Here is a 21418-nt window from a genome sequence, read left to right as displayed (position 1 = left end):
CCATCTCTACATCAGTAAAGTTGTAGTAATATCTAGGTCACCAAGTCCTTGGTTTTAAAGTTACAGTACTTGCTTTGTCTCAGGTGCATAGAAAAATCACAATCACATTGTGAGTTTTTTTTTCAAGAAAAACAAACCATGTACAAAAAAGACAACGTGTCATGTTTCAATTTATTTGAAATATCAGTCTCAAATGAGCCGGGTAAAGATAAACAGTATGCAGTTGTATGCAATGATAAGGTAATAGATTTATGCTAATAACAAGTGTATTTTGTATGTGGTGTTTGGATTCTTTATGCAATTAAAAGTCAAAGCCATCAGATGGCACTTTGAAGATCAGTGGAAAATGACAATTAAATCGCCAGCTTACCTGTTTGTTCAATCAGAATAGTCTTAAAAAGAAAATTGTGAGAATGGGTGACGAAGCATGAGAGATGAGAGAGACGTGAATGACAGACATGCTTGGAGAGACTGTATGTAAAAGTGTCCTGTATATGGAGTGGATACTGAAAGGTACAAGGGTGTGAACTAGAAATTGGAAGAAAACGAGCAAGAAGGACAGCAAGATAGATGAGAGAGGAAAGAAGTGGTGGGAAGTATAGATGGAGAAGAGTAGAAGGAAGACTGGCAGGGATGAATAGGAGAACTCAGAGACACAAGGGTTGGCCTGTCTGTGTTTAAAAAGCTTTACTGCAGCAGAGAGAGAGAGAGGAGCGAGGCTTTTTCAACTAAGCTGGCGTGCGGCTGGCTCCCAAACAGCCTTTAAATCATTAGGCTAGATGCATACATAGCATCGCCTGCCGTGGGTCGTGCATTAATACCAGTACCATCTGCAAAGGGTAAGACAGTACGTGCAGGCATGCATGTGTGTATGCATGACTCTGCGAGTTTGTGAGTGAGTCTGAGGTCTACTGTCAGCCATCCTGGGAGCCTAGCAGAGGCTACAGACCAGGTTATGTAACCAGTCTATGGCAGCTGTGCCTGTGGCTGTCAGTGTCTCAAACACCCACAAAACACACAATTGTAACTCACACACACAGATGCACAAGTGCACAAACCTAAAACGCATACACAAGAATGAATGAGTAAGCATTTTTTTCTTGCAAGAGAGCAAACTTTTGACAAAAAAAACTGTTATTAAAAGGAAGCTTACATGGTTGCACATGTTTAAATAGTTTCTGCAGACAATTACACACGAGCACTTTGTGTATGCAGCCAAGCCTGTGATAGTGTAAGCCCCATAGCTCTGTGTGAGTGGCCAAGTGTTGACCCATGCATTAAATGGGTGGTTTTTGGGGTCACTCTTTTTTCACTTCTTTTTTTTTTTTTGCATGAGTGGTTGAAGAGAGCACAGTGGCAGCCGGCTTCAACGCTGGCATCGGGATGAATTCTAGCCCCAAGGAAGAAGAGGCAGATGGGGGGTGGAGTGTTAAGGTTTTGGGATAACTGGTTGCTGCCAGTGGATCACTATAGGTGTTACATAACAGAGAATCTGGGGAGGGGGGGGGGCAGGGTGTATATTTGATTAATACTGCTCCTTGACTTGCATCCAAAAAGGTCATAGAATGATAGATCACTGCTGAAAAAAAAGGGTGGAGGAAAGTGTACCGTTGGGAGAAAAAGTGGGAGGAGACAAGGGAGATGGAGAAAGGTTACTAGAAGACAATGAGTGAACTGAAGGATGGAAGAAATGTGAACTGGAGCATTATATTTAGGGAATAAATGCAGAGTGGAAATAAAGTGAGGGACTTTGTCAGCTGGTCCAAAAGTATGCTAGAAAGGGTACAGCTGGAATAAAACAAATAACCCACACAGACAAAAGGATAAATAGAAGGATTTGGAAAAAAGCCAGTGAGTTTGTGTACAGATAAACTAAACAGGAAGATGACAAGATGTGTTTATCTTCTTTCATTTCTCCTTTAAGGGCTGTGTGGCCTTAAAGAAAAGCTATACAAAGACACACATTATGCATGAGTTTCCTTGTCTCTTTGGGCATGCATGCAGGCTTGCACACATGCACGCGTGCACGCGCTGACTAAATCCATGACATTCCAGAATTAACTAGAAGGGTCATGTTTGTGTGTTGAGTGGGCATTTGAGTCCCTGTCACAGTGTTTCTATCAGTCTGCTGATGCCTACGCAATATCAATATGTCCTTAAAAGTGTCAGAAAAACATGCACACGTAGCGAAAAAATAAAACAGTGACTCATTGTCTCATTGTTTTACATTGCAAACTGTCTTTGTCCTTCTAGACACCTTTGCTAGCTAACATGGAAAAATCACACTGGCCAGCAGATGAAGTCTAGACATCTGTGTACAGTTCACTATAGTTCACTGGCTAAAAATGAAACCTGAGCTCTACAGCTACACTTTCCGCTCCTCTGAGCTGCACAAGTCTCCTGCTTCCATAGTCTCTGGCTTCTGTTCATCCTCCAGTCATGCAATTAAAAATAATTGTTGGAGTCTAGGAACGCTTAGGAGGTTTAAATATAAACCTGTGAGCAGGTGTGTATCTGCCAAGCGCAGTGATGTATGAGTAGACAGTTGTGTTACACTTGTTAACCAACACATGACCGAACTCGCTTGGGGCCTCGGTGAAGATCCTCAGATGGAGGATGATATCTGGGAGTCAGGTACTGTTGATCCCCCTGAGAAACTGTCCACGCCACCACCAACGCTGCCTTCTGGTTATATCAGTGCGTGCATGCACATGCACGCACTCTCTCATGCACACACACACACTGACTTAAATAGTCCTGCAGGCCAGTAGTAAAGGATTTAACACCGTACTCTGATATCTCCCTTGTATTTAACTTTCTTTCCTTTTTTACGGAATCACACATATTCACACATATCAAAGCATCAGCAGGAAAATTTGTGATTTGTTCTTCTGAAAAGCCTTGGTTATTGCCGGTCCCATCCTTTTGATCCCTGTAGCATTAATTTCTGGTTCTAATGCTGGGCTGACAGTGCCTCTCGTTCTCTCTAATACTAATAATCCCCTCCCTGGCTTTTTCTATCTTGCCATTCTTTTCTGGCTATCCACTGTTTCATTGGAAACAGAGAGGATTTAACAGTACTGTACATCACGTCTGGATCCCCCGTTTGTCACCGCCATTTTTGGTACACTCAATTCAAATGTCCTTTGGCACATAATGCTGACAACCACTTGTAATAAGTCAGGATTCACAGTTGGCCCTTTATCCTTGTTTAGTTGTCTAAAAACAGCACTAAGAAGCCTGCTGCCATCACCATTAGCCAAAAAGCTGTTAGGTAACTGCCAGGTTGCGCTATCTTTTTATTGCTTTCTCTATCTCTCTCCTCTACCTGTTGTACGTGCGTCTGAAGGTGTGACAGCTAAGGTGGCAAGGGAAAAGGATATTTTTAACTCTGAAAGTCATAAATCCACATGGAGGGTTCAGGAAGCTGCTTCTTTGACAGCTCAGGTAAACAAAAGAATCTCTGTTCTGTACTTCCTGGCTGACGTAAACGGGACCCCCCTCTGACAGGAAATTGGAAAACGTCAAGCCTTTTTTGTTGTTGTTGACAAAGGATAATCGATGTCTTAGGTCTCGAGGGAAATAAAGCAACGGTGATATAGATGAAGTGAAGGTGTATGGCTACACTGAGAGCAGTTCATGGCTGAATAGCAGGGCGCACACATGGCTCATGTGTCTGATGAATAGATGCCATTTTTAGCTGCTGGTGTCTGTCACTGCTGGACTGAAGTGTTGCACTGGCATCCACGTCATTGGAACAACAAACCAGAGCCTTTATAAATGTTTCAGATGCTCTATTTACGGGGGCCTTGGTTTGGGTTTTGAATAAGTCACAACCCCGAATGGACTGATTAGCTGGCTACAGACTGAACTGCATCTGTGGTGTGGGGTGGCAGTGGTGTCGGTTTTGTAATAGCACAGATTTCTCCAGGAAAGTTTTAAAATGGGTATTAACATGTGTGTTGACATGTCAGAAATGTTTGTAAGCAGTTTATGGAAAGGGGATTTTGGTAAGCTTTTCAGAGTGATGTTTGGTTTTAAAAGAGGAAGTCAGCTGACCTGTGCAGTACTTCCGTTTTGCACCAAGGTTAAGCACAGAGGTGACAGGTGGTCATACATGGCTGCCACGACAAGAGAAGACGAATGATGATGCATGAAAGACCAAAAATGCTCATTAGAAAGGTCTGGGGGTTTATACTTCCCCTTTTTTTTTGCACAGCCAACTTAGATTTCATCATCTCGCATTATGTTTTCTCTAAAATGAAAATGCTCTGAGTGATTCAAAAGAGGAGCAGAAAGGGGGAGAAAAGAACAGTAAACTCCAGGGAAGTCTCGTTCTTCTTCCTCTGTCCATCCACCTCCTCCCCCTTCTCTCTGTTTCTCTCTCTGTGCTGTTACAGAAATAGCTCTGTGGTCCTTCTTTTGCTCAGCCTGTGAACCATGTGTTCTGTTGAGGGGTTTGGCAGAAGCCTGAATACACTGGGCAGCACAGCTATGGGGGCTTAGATCCTTAACAAAGCTCCCCTAGGCTGGGCGACAGTTAGCGGCTACTGTGCCTGATGCCTGTTGTTGTCAGTGTCAAAATGCAGTGTCATTCTTCCTGTGGTTCTTTATCAAATGCTGTTTTATTTTTGTTTTTCATGACTGTTGAATTAACCACTTCTCATTTTGATTCTCTCTTCTCTCGTGTTTTCCAGGGCCCTCTCCATGGATATAGACACAGACTATGAGCGGCCCAATGTGGAAACCATTAAATGTGTGGTGGTAGGGGATAATGCAGTAGGCAAGACCAGGCTAATCTGTGCCCGGGCCTGCAATGCCACCCTCACACAGTATCAGCTGCTTGCCACCCACGTGCCAACCGTCTGGGCCATCGACCAGTACCGTGTATGCCAGGAGGTGGGTACATGCACACAGAGTCAAACACAGTTCAGAAAGAGCTGCATAGACAGACTTGGGTACAGTTCTGGGCATTGTACAGAGACCGAAACACAGGCTATAGTAGTTACACATATGTATAAAAAGTAAGTAAAGATTATCAACACTGAAAATGTTGTGCAGGCCACTTAGAAATATTTGTCTGTGTTGCAGGTGTTAGAGAGATCTCGTGATGTAGTGGATGAAGTCAGTGTGTCCCTGAGGTTATGGGACACTTTCGGGGATCATCACAAAGACAGACGTTTTGCCTATGGCAGGTGAGCAGATACACTCAGTGAAAAAATCCACACACACACGCACACACATACACACAAACACAGTTTGAAGCTATCCGCTTTCCCCAACTTCGTTACTGACCCAGTAACACCATTTGTTGGCTGACCACAAGGTTAACTATCTTAAAGCGTGTTGTTCTAGTTTCCCATTTTAATTGGCGCTGCCAAGAAATTGCTTTGTGTTGGCTGTGTAGTTTGTAAGGCATTAACACAATTTACGTGGGCTAACATATCACCAAATTCATTGTTGGCTTCTTCAGCAGAATGCAACCAATCTATTACACCCACAGAAACATGTCAGTGTAACTTTCCCTCACCCAAAAGTTGCTTTTTGTGTAATCCAGCTGCCATGCTTTTTTAGTTGAACTCTGCTCTCAAGCTGTTACATCCCTCCTCCCTCAGACGTGATTGGATCATCGCTATATCCTCTTATTTCCCGTGCCTCTATCAAAGCTGCTTCATTGGCATGAAATGCAAAAGTACTTATTGCCAAAGCAAAATTCAGCAGATAGAAATTCGATTCACACCGAGCAAAAGTTGGCCAGCGACATCAAACTGAACAATAAAAAAAAAAAGGATACATTTTAACCATGCTTAAAAAGGCTACTGTACTCTATATTGCACTCCGCTGTATGTTTTACCAACAATGGGTGGATCCTTAAAAAAGATCCTTAAGAAAAGCAAACAAACCCAGATCCCTCCCTCAGTCATACGTAAGGTAAGTTAAACAGAAGTGCCGAGTCATTGCGGTCATTAGCCTTCGTTTTGTTAAAATAAAGTTTCCTTAAGATATTCTTTGGCGAGTTGTCTTATTTTAGAATGTCTCAGGCCAGATTCAGATGGTTTACGCTTTAAAACCTGAACCATTAAATAAGAAAAAGCCAGAAAATGTGAATTTGTTTTAGATCTGTTTTGCAATTTAGTGTAATTTAATTTAAAAAAAGCACTGGGATCACACTGATTAGGCTGGTGTATGCACTTTGTGTATCAGGTCACCTTGTCCCTGTGTCAGGTGTGTTTGAGTGAGAGGTGTTTATTGAGGTGTGTTTATTGTCAAGTAGCATGTAGTTCATTTGTTCATTTTGTTCTTGTTTTGCTGCTATGATACAAATTAGGCCAAAGTGTCTGTACATGTGCACATTGATATGCCTCTATTTGTATATGTTTTGGTGCGTGCGTGCGTGCGTGCGTGTGTGCATGTGTCTGTCTGCATGCCCTGTATGCTTTGTCAGCCTGCAGTCAGCTGATAAAAACACAACGCCAGCTCAGCTGTTTTTCCCGTGCCCGGTGTCACTGGCTCCCCTCCCACTCATCCTCGTTCTCTCCCATTCCATTCATCTGAGCCGCGCTTTATTCTCCATCCTGTCCTCAGGCTCCTCTGATTCACCTCACCTCCCCCTCCTCTCTCATTACCTTAACCGAATTTACATCATAAGGCTCCGTGGTGCCCTTGACACTTTGCTACCTCCTAACCCAGCCTTTTGTTGATATCAAAACTCAAAACATCACATTGTCAAATGATACCCAGATTGTCACATGGCTTGTTAGAAGAGGAACACTCAGTTTGGGAAAATAAACACAGAGTGAAAATAGGTCAAGTTAAAAAGTTTTTCATTCAGCAGAGATTCAGAAATTTAAAAAAACAAAAAGTTAAAGATTGAAGCACTTCCAGCATGATTTTCCAGTGTGATACAAATCCACTTTGTTTGTACATTTAGAGGCAGACTGGGGCAGGTCTTCACAAAATGCAGATAGGAGAAAAATATATTCCATATAAAGGATGACCTGTGTGGTCCATATATCACGTGTCCAAAAAGAAAACACATTTTTATGCATTTATATTTGAATGTATCATAAGCCATTATGTACTGACAATTTTTATATTCTAGATTAGTTACATAATCTACATTATGTTTGTAGTGTTAATAGGATTGCCTGTCAGTCCAGCAACAGCATTAATGAAGACACTACAACTTGTTATGAACGAATTAAAAAGACTTTACAGTTTGCATTTATATGGTGCCACTTGCTTTAGTAAAGTTGACCACGCAGCAAGACCTAGATCTTAAATGGAAAAACATACAAACAAACCACGAGATCCGATGCATGTACACATAACATGACCTCAAATAGCCTAAGCCGTGGCAATGATCCTTGTGCAAAGTGCAAATGGGAGTTCCTGTGTGTGTGTATGAGAGAGAGAGAGCATGAGCAGTGATGTAATACTTCAGTATTGTATATTACATCCTTGCCAGTAGAAGCTTTACAGAGATTATGTAGTGAAAGTAAAGAGGACTATGGAACCCGTGTCTGCACTGCCGAAAATGTCACAGTTGATTTAGTGCAGTTCGGTTTCATTTCCTTTAAAGAAGAGGGGACGTCAGGTTAGCTGCCTTTGTGTGTTACTTCCAAATAAGTTGTTAAGCTGTTTGTCCCTCTTCTTCAAGGATGCTTCCTGTTAAAAGATTTTCACGTTTTAGTCAAGTAGTCAGAGTATATTTTGATTTCTTACAGTGCTGCCTTTGTGTGCTCATTAAAGTGGGTCATATTTTCTGGAGCAAAGGTATTTTGCCAAAGGAAATAGACAAGTTTAAGTGGCATTTAATGATCCTCTTGGGTTCATTAATGGGCTTTTCTCCCACTGTCTGATGAACAATGTGTGCCTGACAAAAACTGGAACATATGTATATTTAATTATCTTCAAGTTATCAGCGATGCTTAATCTAGTGCACAAATTACATAAGTCTTTAGTAGTCTTGTGCTGCTGGGATCAGAAGTCCTGTGTTGTTGCGCTGTTGTGAGGAGCAGATCATTTAGCAATTGAGCATTTTTGCCTCATCAGCATTGCACAGGCACTAAATGATCCATCCCGCTGGCACGAAGCTCAGTCAAACATTACCTAGAAAGAGAAATGCCTGCACCAACATGTCACAGAAATTTCAACTCTGGAGAACAGCTGTAAGTGCTGCCGTCTGCCTGCTCAAACACATCAGAAAAGGAGAAAATGAAATTCCATGTATGCATGTGTGTGTGTGTCTGTGTGTGTGTGTGTGTGTGTGTGTGTGTGTGTATTTTGATCTATTCTTAGCTTTCTCTTTGTGGTCCATGTAGCCTTGAAGGGCTTATGGAGATTTACGTAAGAGAGAGCGGGAGAGAGGGAGAGAGAGAGAGGGGCAGGCCAGACAAATCAGCAGCCCAGAGGCCCAGAATCACAGACACACAGACCCACCCGCGCGCACACGTCTTCTGACCCCAGCTTTCTCACTGGCACCGTCCATGCTCCTGCAGTGCCTTGCAGCAGCTCAAAAAAGCTTCATCCACACATGTATGTTTTAAGCATAAACTTGACAAGACGTCCGTTGAATCAGCACCGATCCTTTTCATTTCCCTTTTTTTTTTATCTCTGTCTCCTTGATGCCATCAAAGACCACATGTCTTCTGATGACTGGCATCTTCTGCTCATGACATAACAAATCAGCCCTCCTCTCTTTCTGCCTTTTGAGACATCACTGATATTCTTTTCACCCCTGCTCTCTCCACCCTTTTAGGTCTGATGTAGTGGTGCTTTGCTTCTCTCTGGCTAATCCCAATTCCCTGCGCCACGTCCGCACCATGTGGTTCCCGGAGATCAAGCACTTCTGTCCCCGGACGCCCATCATCCTGGTTGGTTGCCAGCTGGATCTGCGCTACGCCGACCTGGATGCTGTTAACCGTGCGCGCCGACCGCTAGCCAAGTGAGTTGCATTTTACATTAGGCATTAACAGACGGGTTTAGAGGGAACCTTGACCCTGTGGCTTCAGTGAGATGTGCATGTGATGTGCATGCCTGGTTAATCAGCAGCAGGAACTAAATCACCATAAATGAGGCAATTTTAATGCGTTTTTGCTTTGTGTTGTGAAGAAAAGTTAAAACGGTTAAAACGGTCAATTTTCTGCTCTTTTGAAAAAGATTGGCTTGCAATGATATCATCAGTGACATCATGTTAGCTGTTCTTAAAACTAGCACTGAGATGAATACAGCTTTCTTATAGCATTGTTTTGTGCACCTAATTATATTGCTTGCAGTTCTTTATCTGACTGCTGTCATCATTATGATTGTTATGTCTTTCTCACTCACAGACCCATCAAACCTACAGATATCCTTCCTCCAGAGAGAGGCCACGAGGTGGCAAAAGAACTTGGTATTCCTTACTATGAGACCAGCATCGTTGCCCAGTTCGGTGTCAAAGATGTTTTTGACAATGCAATCCGTGCTGCCCTTATCTCCCGTCGACATCTGCAGTTCTGGAAGTCGCACCTGAAGAAGGTCCAGAGGCCCCTCCTCCAGGCGCCATTCCTGCCTCCTCGGCCACCACGCCCCATAGTGGGCATCCCAGACCCGCCTCTAACAGACGGCGAGGGCCCCGACTCCCTTTTCTGTCAGCCACTGTGTGCGGATGTTCTTTTCCTTCTGCAAGGTGGCACTACTCGAGTTTTTGCACACAAAGTCTATCTGGCTACATCCTGCTCCAAGTTCTATGACCTCTTCACCCTTGATCTCGGTGGATCATGTACCGGGCCATGGGGGGAGGAACAGGAGAGCAAGGAAAAATCGGAGAGCGGGGAGGAAGACGAGCAGAGCCGGAGAGGAGCCAAGGAGCAAGCTGGACGTACTAAGAGCCTAGATATTGATAAAGATGGGGTTGACGGAGGAGTGAGAGGCCTGAATCAACCCCAGCTGCGCCAGCAGGGCTCTTTGAGGACTTCCCAGAGTGATAATGCACTTCCTTCTCGAGCCCAGTACTCCCTGGGAGCACTAGGGACCGGGCGAGCACTTTCAGGATGGGGAAGGGGGTTCTTGAGTGTTTGTTTGGAGCACATAGATGATCCCGTGACTGGACACCCACGACTCATGACTGTGGTAGCCATGGATGCACTTATACAGGAGGAGCCATTCAAGGTGATGAAGTTAAAACACTGTTATTGAGAAAATAATTTTATTGATCGGAATATGTGAGATATTCTGCACCATTATTTTAGTCTAAAGCGTTAGATAGTCAAAAGAAGCAAAGAAACAAACAAAGATTGCATCTTTCCAAAGCTCTGTATATTTGACCTCTCTGCTTGGTTTTTGTTCTAGGCCGTGCTTCAGTACCTATACACCGGCAGTTTGGATGAGGGTCGAGGAGATCTGATGCAGGTTGCCACCATCGCGGAGCTACTTGAGGTGTTTGACCTGCGAATGATGGTGGCCAATGTTTTGAACAGAGAAAGCTTCATGAACCAGGAGATCACCAAGGCCTTCCACGTCCGCAGAGCCAACCGCATCAAGGAGTGTCTCAATAAGGGGACGTTTGCTGGTAAACCACAATGCCATCCACTCACTGGCTTGATGCTTTCAGTAACACTGGTCTTTTTGTACTGTATATGCTTTCCATATATGCGTCAGTATGTGTTTTTGTGTCTGTCTGTGTTTGGGTATACGTGTGTCTGTGTGGGGAAGAGAAGTGAATGAGGGTTACGAGAGGTTGTTGAGGAGACCATGTGACGAAGACAGGAAACAGCACTCTCTTTCACTCTCCGAAAATGTACACCCTGTGTTACATTTGGTCATTCCCTTTCCATGTAGTACTTGCTATGCAAAATGCATTCATATGTTTTTTAAAATCACAGTCAAAACATTTTGATGACTGACCGTTGCTTCACATTCTTTTGTGTTCGGTGTTATGTGTATCCTGTATTTGTGTTGTGTTGTCGTCATCCCTCCCTCCTGAGCTGTTGTGTATGCATGTTGCCACAGTGTTTCCAGCTAATGGTGAACATCTGACATTTCTGACAAAAAAAAAACCCTTGCTCAATTTCATTACTTTCTATACTGTTTGTGTCATGTTCGTTATTAACATTAGTGGATCTAAGTTTTCAATAATCTAAAAATTGCAGAAATGGTCCCATGACTTATTAAATGTTCAATTAAAGACAGGTGTAGTTTAACATGTGGCACGTTAAGAACCGGAGTGGAGAAGCTAGTGTATTTTCATGTCACTTAAACATTTCCTCTATCAAAGCTCTTGTTTGCACAGGATTTTTCTCTGTGATCCTTGCATCTACTCTCCTTCCCTTACTCTATGTCAAAAGCTGTTCTGTCCCCCTGTCAATTTATCTCTCTGTCTGTCTACCTGTGTCTTTGTGTGTGTCTGTCTGGCCTCCTGTCTGTCTGCGTGTGTCTTTGTGTGTGTCTGGGCGTCTGCCTTGTCCGTCTTTCCCCCTCTGTAGCTTGGGCTTCTGTGGCATACCACGAGATGAACGCTCTTTTCCGCCCCGGTTTTAGATGTGGTGTTCCGACTGGATGATGGTTGTCTCCCAGGCCACAAGCCCCTGCTTATCTCCAGCTGCGACTGGATGGCGGCCATGTTCCGTGGCTCTTTCATGGAAAGTTACATTGAGGAGGTGAGCTCAGACAAAGTGGGAAAAAGTCGAGGATGGAGTTACCTTTAAGTTTTGAGAAGGGATCGAGTGTCCGTGTCCTAAATCCTGCTAAATTCCCAGTAGTAACTCACAACTAGCAAGAAATGTTTTTAAGGCCACTTTGAAATGTTCCAAAACCTTTTAGATGAAATTGATTAGAAATGTTGTAAATGCCAGTTTATGGCTAATAGCATGACTAATATTAAATAATTTATGTTTATAATAACAGGGTATTTACGTGTGTACCAAAGCCCATTTGTAGCAGGTATGATCCAACAACCTTTAATTGGATAAGCTCTCTAGAAAAGAGATGCAAAGAACACTTGAGCTATATTAGATATTTCTTTTTCTTTTATTTTTTAGAAACTTTTGAAAACCAGCTTTATTATGCTATCTTAGCCATGCTATCAGATTGCCCTACAAACCTTTTACTTACTTGTAGTTGTGGTTGAAACTCTGTACGGCTCATGAGAATTGACCTACATAATAATTCACACGTCCGCACCTCCGTATACACAAATTTCCTGCACATGAGTACTGCTTGGCTTATCCTAACTCATATACAAGCATTATTATTTGCCATAAAATGTAATGATTTGCACTGATTATATTAGAGCTGGCTATTTATGTCTATAGCCTGTATACATAAAAACAAATATGCAGTCATACAAAGACACAGACGTGAACTTTTTGAGTCTGACTTCCTGTTTTTTGTGGTTTGACGCAAACCACAGCGTATCGTGTTGTGTCAATAGGTTGAAGGCTCACATTTTGCACTAACTCTTCTCATCTTCTATCAACTCAATGACAGCCTTTAACTTCCTCTCTGGTTATGTGAGCCCCAGGGAAATTCTCATAAAATTTTTCTGGGTAGTAAAATTTAGTCAGACTTCTTATGCAATCACCCGAGGTTTAGCTTCAGGAGGTTACTGGGTGCAGGATGTGTCTGACATAACCAGAGAGGAAGTTAAAGGCTGTCATTGAGTTGATACTCCTCGGACAGTGTTGCTGAACCAGATCCCACTGGGTATGGTTACTCTCAAGGTCAGCAGGTTTAGGTTACCCAATCCCCTGGAAGTTCTGGAAGTTTTCTGGAACTGAAGCAATTGGTAAAGATAAAGCTGTGGTCAAGAAAAGCATTGCTTTTTTTGTTGTTTGCACATGCAGATGGATGGGATTTCTTTCTGGAACACACCACATGAGTCTGTGTGCAAAAACAACCATTGCAGCTATTGTTTTCACTAGTGAAAACAGGACATCGGGATCAGTGAGGGGACGCAGTGTTTGCTGCTGGTGGTTGGCTGCTGGTGTCTATGGTTACACTAAACAGTTCATGTTAATGGCATGAGGCTGGCAGCACGTAGAGGACAGGTGGTCTGGACACAAAGATTCAAAGCCTGACCGGACAATGATGCTGTCAGCAATTTTGTTTATGAACAGCTGTTTTGTTTTATTTTATTTTATTTTATTTTATTTTATTTTATTTGCTTGCTGATTTGCTTTATCTTAAATACATGTTTTGTTTTTTTTACTCCTAATTTGTAAGCTGTTGTTTATCTCACCAGGATGGTGCACTTCTTGCTTTGCTTGCTGACTTTTAAAGTTGCTTCTTTCAAATTTGCTACAAGACCATAAGTTACCATGTTCTAATGTGTCTTACTTCCTGTGAGCTGCGCATATGAAGTGAATGCTAAACCACACTATTAAAAACCCCAAACACTGGTCTTTAAATAGAAGCAGAACTTTAAGAGCATGACACAATACAACTGCTCAACCCTGAAACAGCAGATGATCTAGCTTTAGTCACGTCGTCCTGAACGTTGAGCACATTTGACATACGTATTAACATGATGTGATATTTTTATAAAAATGAATTTAAAAATCTGAATATGACAAGAAAGAATCTGATTAATCTGGTGATAATACATTATCGTTATCCAAAAGCTACTTTTGATTTCAAACTTAGGTAATGCACAATGTACATTTATTAGCATCTACTAGATAAATTTTATACAGGCAATACATTGCTAATAAACAGCCTTATCATGTTACCATCACATTAGTTTGAAGTAAGTATTTTATATATTTGTGAAATATATATAAATTAATAATCCCTAACTCTAAGTGGGAGAGCATCATGTGATTAGAGATGTGTTTCTCTATTTTTATGCCCATGGCACACTTCCCTCTCTGTATTTTTGTGCTCACACATTTCGGTGTTCATGCTGCACTGCGATTGCACAGCTATTCTTGACTTGTGCAGAGCAGCATTAAGTTGAGTCTCACAAAAAAATGTGCTTAAAATCCCCATCACTTTTTGTGGCATTGGTTTTAGTATAACATTGGTACAATGATTTCATACATTAAGGATTTTCTTTTCTTTGTGAATTCAAAGGTGATCTGGGTGTAATTTTCTCTATTGTGTACTGTTCAAAAGGCACAAGTCAAAAGACACCTCTTGTGGTTTGCTGTGTCTGTGGATAGACCGCTGATTGTGTCATGGTACACCCATGGATTACTTACTAGGTGTGTGTCTGTGGTTTTGTGTTCACCCTGGGAGTGTGTATCCTGGTGGAGTATTACATGTTGAGAAAAGACTAGTCTATCAAGTGTGAGAGCCTCTGCAGCTCTGTCATACTCATTTAAAAAGAGAAAATGCCAGCATAGACTTCTTTTTTTTTTAACTGTAAGAAAAGAAAATGTCTCCCTTTTAACCCTTTTCTGTCACATTTATGGTGATGGTTATGCTGCACGCTGTTTTTTCCTGACTACCTTTTTGTATATAACAGGAAGAGTAGGGTTGAAATTATGCCTGAATGTGTCATTTGCACTTTTATTTTTAGTCATTGCAGCTTTGCAAGTAATTGCAAATTTCACTAAACTTACAAATGAACAGTTATGATGGCAAGAGTAGAGCCGACAGATCGTACTCATACATTTTCGGAACCTGTGACTTTGTCCATCTATTAATTCTTCCTGATCCAGCTGTGAGGCCACCCATAGCTCTACGTTGTGTCTTTTTTTTATCATAACGACAGGTCACACTAAGCTGACATTCTCCTAATTGGCTATAGGAGTGAAGGGTGGTGAGTGCCTCAGTGGGTACACTGAGGCAGAGTGCTCCTGAAGAGGTCAGGTTATCACTCTCATAATCCTTCCTCCTGTCCTTCCCAGGCTTAGATGGTCATCTAGTTTGTGGATTTGGTTATAACCTTGCAGCAATTAAGATGTTTTGCTTTTATGTGTTTGTTTACCACCGAAAAGTGGTGGAGGAGGAGCATGGTCAGGTCTAAGTGATGTTATGGCAGCGTCAGTGTCAATATGGCTGAACATTTTACTTAAGAATTAGCTTAAGAAAAAGACTCCATATCCCAACTATAAACTAATTAGTTTATAGTTGGGATATGGAGTATCTTGTCAGTATCTTGTTTTTTTGGCTGCTTTTTAAGTGTGAGAATCTGGAGTGCTATTTTTTCTCATTATTAGCTTAACTTGTTGATAACAGTTAGTAGATAAAATGTCATAGATTATTTTATCATTAGAACAGAGTGTGGCTAAATGAGATGAACTACATAGTATATCTCTTTGACGAACGCTGCCACAGTCTGTCTCATCTGTGTCAGTGTCTTAGTCTGCACATTGAGGCTAGGTTTGTGTTGTCCCTGTGCACCACATTGCACGGTTGTATGTATGTGGGGTTTATCTGGATTTAGCCCTATTGCTTACATCACGAGCCAGATAGAGCCCTCATCTGAGCCAAGATCAAAGGGAATGCGAACAGTATGTCCTCTGCCCTTTACCTCCAGATACCTACAGCGCTGCTTTCATTGGTATTACTGAAACCTTACCCTTTACTAAACATTACAATCCACATGTCAGAATTTGCCAACATGTTTTTTTGTCGTAACACAAAAATTGTAAGTTCAGAAGACACATACAAATATGCAGTGTTTTTTGACATAAGGACCACTCATGTGAGGATATATCAGCGGCCCCCAACCTTTTTTGCACCACGGACCGGTTTATGCCCGACAATATTTTCACAGACCGGCCTTTAAGGTGTCGCGGATAAATACAACAAAATAAAACTAATACCGGTACCGAAAAAAAGAAGATTTATTCATAACACACGTGAAAAGACCCAGGAAAACCGAGTTAACGATAAAAACGATAACAAAATAACGCTGAAAACCGATAAAAACCCTGAAAACCATACATTTCACACCTGAGCCTCAGCTCTCGCGGCCCGGTACCAAACGACTCACGGACCGGTACCGGGGTTGGGGACCGCTGGGATATATCTAATGAAAATGAATGTCTGCAATGCATTTTTTATATCTCATGTCTTGTTTTTGATCGGTTTACCCTTTATATGATAAATTTCCAGGTCTCCATCCCTAACACCAGTACAGCCTGTATGCGAGGTGTGCTGGAGTTCCTGTACTGTGGCCTCCTGACGCCTTGTCCTGGTCTGGAGCCCATGGAACTAATCGTTCTGGCCAACCGTCTCTGTTTGCCACGTCTCGTCGCCCTCACCGGTAGGGATCCTTTCTGTCATATTGAGAGATCAGGAAGGAACGTCCTCTCATTTAAATATCATGTTCTCACTACATGTGGCAGAACGTGCGTTCGATAGTGTTTTATCACTTGCACTTTGCTCCTTTTATCAGTGACTCTGTAACATTTTTACGTATAGCCTTCTGTTTGCATCTAGAGCAGATTTAAAGACTAAGAATTTAGGACTGGGAGAAAAGATATCCATGTGCAAGTGCTGCATGCAAATGGGAAATACTGACGTGATTGTTTCCATTTTTATGCATTTTCAGAGCAGCACGCTGTGGATGAGCTTCTTCGACTGGCAGTGAAAGGAATTGACATTGATGGGCAGGTGTTGGCTTACCTTGAACTTGCACAGGTCTGTCCTTTAAATAACAAATTATTTATAATTCATTAATGATGCTGAATTACTTTCATTTTCGCTAAAGGGGGAATCCATATTTTTATAGTGATGCTATTTTTTTTTCAGCTCTGTAACTCCTCATTTCTTCTCTGCTTCTCTTTTTGCAGTTCCACAACGCAAAGCAGCTATCAGCTTGGTGTCTCCATCACATCTGTACTAATTATAACAGCATCTGCCGCAAGTTTCCCAAAGATATGAAGGCCATGTCTCCAGGTAAAGAATAAACTGCCTCCCTCAAATCCCTTTTAGACACGTAGCTTTTCTCTCAGTGAAAAAAGTAGGGACCTTATTTTGCTTTGCAGTGCTACAAGAATGTACTTTTTCTGGGTTAAACACACTGCTAATGGACTGTAACACAGTGTGACTTGATCATCACAAACATTTGGTTGGAGTGGGAGGGCTGAAATATTTTTTTGTCTGGATAAGCGCTGAGGCTGCATACCTACTGTTTTTTTGACGAAGAAAACGTTTTCAGTCAGTTATCACAATTAAAATCATTTCTTTTTAAAAGGATTTGAATGCCAAACCAAAGTTTTGTGTTATTTCCGTACTGAATAAATGAAACCAATTAAATGAAACAATGTCCGTTTATTCAGAAAAGGTGATCTCGACCACTCTTTAACTCCATCAGCGCACATCTTGAAATGACACAGAGAGTTTTCATGTTGCTTTTTTTCTGCAGTGACTTTTTCTTTTCATGCCTTTTTTTTTTTTTTGCTCTGCTCTCTGCAGAAAACCAGAGGCACTTTGAGAAGCAGCGCTGGCCACCCGTGTGGTTCCTGAAAGAAGAGGATCGCTACCTGCGCTCCCAGAAGGAACGTGAACGTGAAGAAGAGATCTTGCGCAAGCAACACACCAAAAGGGGCTGGTGTTTCTGGAGGCATCCATCCTCCTCTCCACATGTCTCTTAAAGCGCCCCAACCTGGAAAGTTACACCTCCCCATCCACCTCCACACATATAGAGGAGAATTACCCCGAACCCCTCTATTAGTGGATAAATGACCCTCAGAGCTAATATGCCTGGATGTCAGCATGTTTGGGGGAATGTATGTGCCTCTTTATAAGTGTGGGTGACCACACAAATGCATTTTGCTATCCTGTGTGACACGTGTGGATTCAACTCATGGGTATGTGCATTGAGGTGTGATTGTATGTGTGCGGTATATTGTGATTGAATGATGCTTCCAAGTTGAGTGCTTCCCAAACACCCTGTTTGATAATGGCCTGAGGTTGCAGTGCAGCCCCTTTTGTCCCTCCAGAAGAGCTCGGTCCCTCCACCAGCACTCACAGTGTCTAAGCCGCGTGAGTGATTGGACTGGGAGCAAGGGCTCTCTATTTCTCTCAGTCTCCATCCTTCACATTGACCTTAATGACTATTACACATTGACCACTGCGGCTTCTCTTGGGGGAGCTTACCTCTGCCTTCACTTCTATACAGACTGTTAGCGTGCACACACAGACCTATGCCCATTTTCCACCCCCTTAAAAAAACCAGCACTGTATTCCCAGGAATTGACACTGACAATGTAATTATTATTCCAACATTGTTTTTTTTGTTGTTTTTTTTAATGTTCGGCGCCTTCTAGGAAACTTTTATCAGGTGAAATGGCGCATACTACTTCCAGGAAGCTGATGATTGCCGTCACAACCACACGAGATGTGATTGTAAATCTAGAGCCGAGGTTTGCTGGCAAGGGGGAACTCTAAAACAATTAGTACGTTAAAATGCTCCTGTCAAGAGGATTGATCATAGCCTTCGGTGATCCCGAAGTGGTGGTTCTTGGTGTTTATCACCCACCCGTGCACTTCCCAATCCTTTGCTGCGCACACCGAGCCACAAAAAAACAACAAAAACTAAACAAAAAGCTCGAAACCCTCGAATGACCACAGCAATGATAGGGGCAAAGAGGGCCAGCCTTACTTGATACCTCCGCCATGGAGGAATGATGGATTCAGTATTAAACAACTGCGCTTGTAACGTCCACGACCACTATGTTACACTGAAGCACCTCAGCCAGCCTGCCTTTATACCCCTACACCACTAGGGGCAGCACTGCTCAGGGCCCTGACACTATCTTTCACACTAATGGATTTTAGGCCTGTGTCTTCTGCACTATACTTTCATTTGATGAGATTGCCAGTATAACTTCAATCCTTGCAGTGTTAAAAAAAAAAAAAAAACTTCAGCACCTGCAGTGTTATTAGTGCATTTATAACAAAACAACAACTATATATCACCAGATTTATTAATACCAAAGCTGTGATTCTTCTTCTTCAATTTATTTCTGCCTCCTTCCTGCCTTTCTTTCTTTTTTATTTTTATTTTTCAGGAAGAAGGGATGTAAGAGAGAAGTGAAAGTGATTGTAGGAGAAGAAGAAGGCAGAAAAATATTTGAATCCTTTGGATGGGTGGTGTTTCTAATCTGTGGTGTTAGGAGAAAAACCGTCACTTCTGAACATTGCCTTCCGTTTCTGTTGCTCAATCTGAAAATGGTGCTGAAGACACAGTAAGACGGTGTTCGGAAGAACACACTCAAGAACCTGTGTATTTTTTTGTGTTTACCTGCAAAGAGAATGGAGAAATTTAAGGAGGGGTTTTAAATTTTGACATAGGAGCATTTTAACCCTTATTGTTTCTTCTTCCTTTACTAACAGTCTGTAAGAGGTCATAATAGGTCATTGATATTTAGATTGTGTGGTTTGTCTGATTTAACCCACAGCAGTTACAAACCTTTTTTTTGCTGCTTTCTGATTCAAAAACAACGTGATCTACGTTGCTTCGTTAATCAAGATTGAATTCGGAGGCGTGATCGTTGTTTCAAGAAACTTTTCAGTATATTGCTGCGTATGAGAGCAAATCTGATTTTCCTGTTGAGGGTGCTAATTTTGTCAGGCTTTCGTACTGATTGTGGAGGGGGAAAAAAAGAAAAAAGATGTGTTGATGAATTTCTATTAGCACGTTGTTCTATTTGTGGGTTTGCGCCCCTCAGCTTTACCCAGGCACTAGATAGATTGTGTGAGACATCTGGTCTGTTCTACCGTGCAAAGTCATTGTCAGCTCCTGAAGTAGAAGTTGGGTAGGGCCTCATGAGACTCAAGTGCAAACTGAGCTGTTTCATCTCCAGAAAGAGTGAAAGTGAGCATATTTCAGTCAGGATTACACATATCCTGAATAAATTCATAGATAGTTAAAAAATATCCCAATGCATGGCTTTGAGAACTTAGAAAAGAGACCTGAAGAAGAGGAAAGACTGTTTTTGATTAACTTACAAGGTCTCTTTTAAGTTTCTCATAGAATCTTTTTGTCTTAATGGTGTTAATGGTTAGTATGTCCCCATTAAGCCTATCTTGGTCCAGGTGCCTTATAGATGGACAAAACTGGAAACTAAAGTGGGATTTTAGCAGCTTCTTAGTTTAAAGCTGCAGACTGGTTCTGCAGTCAGCGACATGAAGGACACTGTAGACAATGGCCATGGTCATAACTGTAAAATTTTCTGTGGTGATCCTTCATGCATCTTCAGCTATTATTCTTATTGAAGGATTTTTAAGATGATTGCCTGTGCAAAATCCTTTGGCCTTCTGTTTACTTCATGCAGACAAATGGCCTTTTAAATGTTTTTTTAGTATAGTAGAATATGCTGGCCTTAGAGTAAGGTGTTTTCTCTCAATCGGGACTCACGTCATGGTTACGTTTTTTTTCCACTGACCAGATGACTGAGTGGTAGCAACAACACCAATTGCATTATAACTTCCAAACCACTGTTTTTGAGAAAGCAAAGCTTTTTATTAATTAGCGCTGGCTGGCCTGTGCGCTGGGAGGGTGCAACCACTTTTGGAGTGAAGTTAATTTCTGGCCTACCCTTGTCATTACAATGACATTTGAGTTGGAATGCACTTTTTCGTGTGTCTATACTATACCTCTTTTTTCTGCACTTAGCATGGATTGATCCTTGTGTAAGATTGTTTGTAAACCTGAAGATTGTAGCATGACTTTTCCACTCAAGTCTTTCAAATCCTCCACATCTCAGTGACGAGATGGACGACACAACTTCTTCAGCTTCTTTAAGGTCTTGTACGCATTGAACTCCACAGTAGCTCTTTTCCTCGCTATGTGGCTTTATGCACATGCCCTTTTGGCTAAATTAGCTCTGCACAGCTGAAGGTAGCATCCAGCTCTAAATGATACACTACACAGGTTAGCGTGATAAAATAATGCAGAGGATCTGTTCCTGTGGTGCAGTGTTACAGCTCTCCATGTGTGCTGTTACTGTAGTTACTAAACTTAATGAAGCTTGTTTCTGTCATTTTTTTTTCTTTAATCTTGAAAAAAAGAAAGAGAGCAGTTGAAATCAAGGATTTATAATCCAGTGTAAGAATATGATGCTAAACGGCTGAAAGCCAAGAATAATGTTTGGATTTAGTTTGCATGTAATGACAGAGGAATTGTATAAGGCATGATGCATGTTTCAGCAGTTAGATATATGTTACATATACAGCAGTTTCTTAATTTTTGTTGTTGTCACTCTGTTTGTGGATCACAACGCTGAAGGTTGACAGGGTTGTGGGAAATGTATAAAATAGAAATCATAAAAAACACTAATATTGATAGCAGTAATTATATTTGAAAGCTAATTTGGGGTGACAGGGCATCGAGAAAGGGAGCATCAGGCCAGAGGCAGTTGAGAGAGGGAGTGATGGAGAGCCAAAACTCTAAGCTTTGTTCATTTTATTTAGCTCAACATTTGCCCAACACTGACTCCTACAGGCAAAAGTTATGTGTTGTCACACTGGCGGTAGAGTT

General features: G+C 41.8%; 1 protein-coding gene across 6 annotated transcripts in view; it reads left to right on the top strand.

Moving 5' to 3' along the window:
• rhobtb4 (Rho related BTB domain containing 4) overlaps window positions 1-19534 on the top strand; it is a 36137-nt gene extending 16603 nt beyond the window's left edge. For all 6 annotated transcript variants that reach the window (XM_040019517.1, XM_040019522.1, XM_040019520.1 and 3 more), the window contains 10 exons: window positions 4698-4899; window positions 5092-5195; window positions 8762-8947; window positions 9333-10152; window positions 10333-10552; window positions 11521-11639; window positions 16045-16195; window positions 16484-16572; window positions 16725-16830; window positions 17350-19534. In XM_040019517.1, coding sequence (XP_039875451.1) covers window positions 4708-4899; window positions 5092-5195; window positions 8762-8947; window positions 9333-10152; window positions 10333-10552; window positions 11521-11639; window positions 16045-16195; window positions 16484-16572; window positions 16725-16830; window positions 17350-17528 — 2166 coding nt within the window. In that variant the 5' untranslated portion in view covers window positions 4698-4707 and the 3' untranslated portion in view covers window positions 17529-19534. The remainder of the gene's footprint in view (window positions 1-4697; window positions 4900-5091; window positions 5196-8761; window positions 8948-9332; window positions 10153-10332; window positions 10553-11520; window positions 11640-16044; window positions 16196-16483; window positions 16573-16724; window positions 16831-17349) is intronic.
• Window positions 19535-21418: the final 1884 nt, after the last annotated feature.

This window comes from Simochromis diagramma, unplaced genomic scaffold, assembly GCF_900408965.1.
Source record: "Simochromis diagramma unplaced genomic scaffold, fSimDia1.1 OVJJ01000822.1, whole genome shotgun sequence".
Classification (NCBI taxonomy): domain Eukaryota; kingdom Metazoa; phylum Chordata; class Actinopteri; order Cichliformes; family Cichlidae; genus Simochromis; species Simochromis diagramma.
The sequence above is the reverse complement of the archived record's forward strand: the minus strand, read 5'-3'. Positions and strand labels throughout refer to the sequence as shown.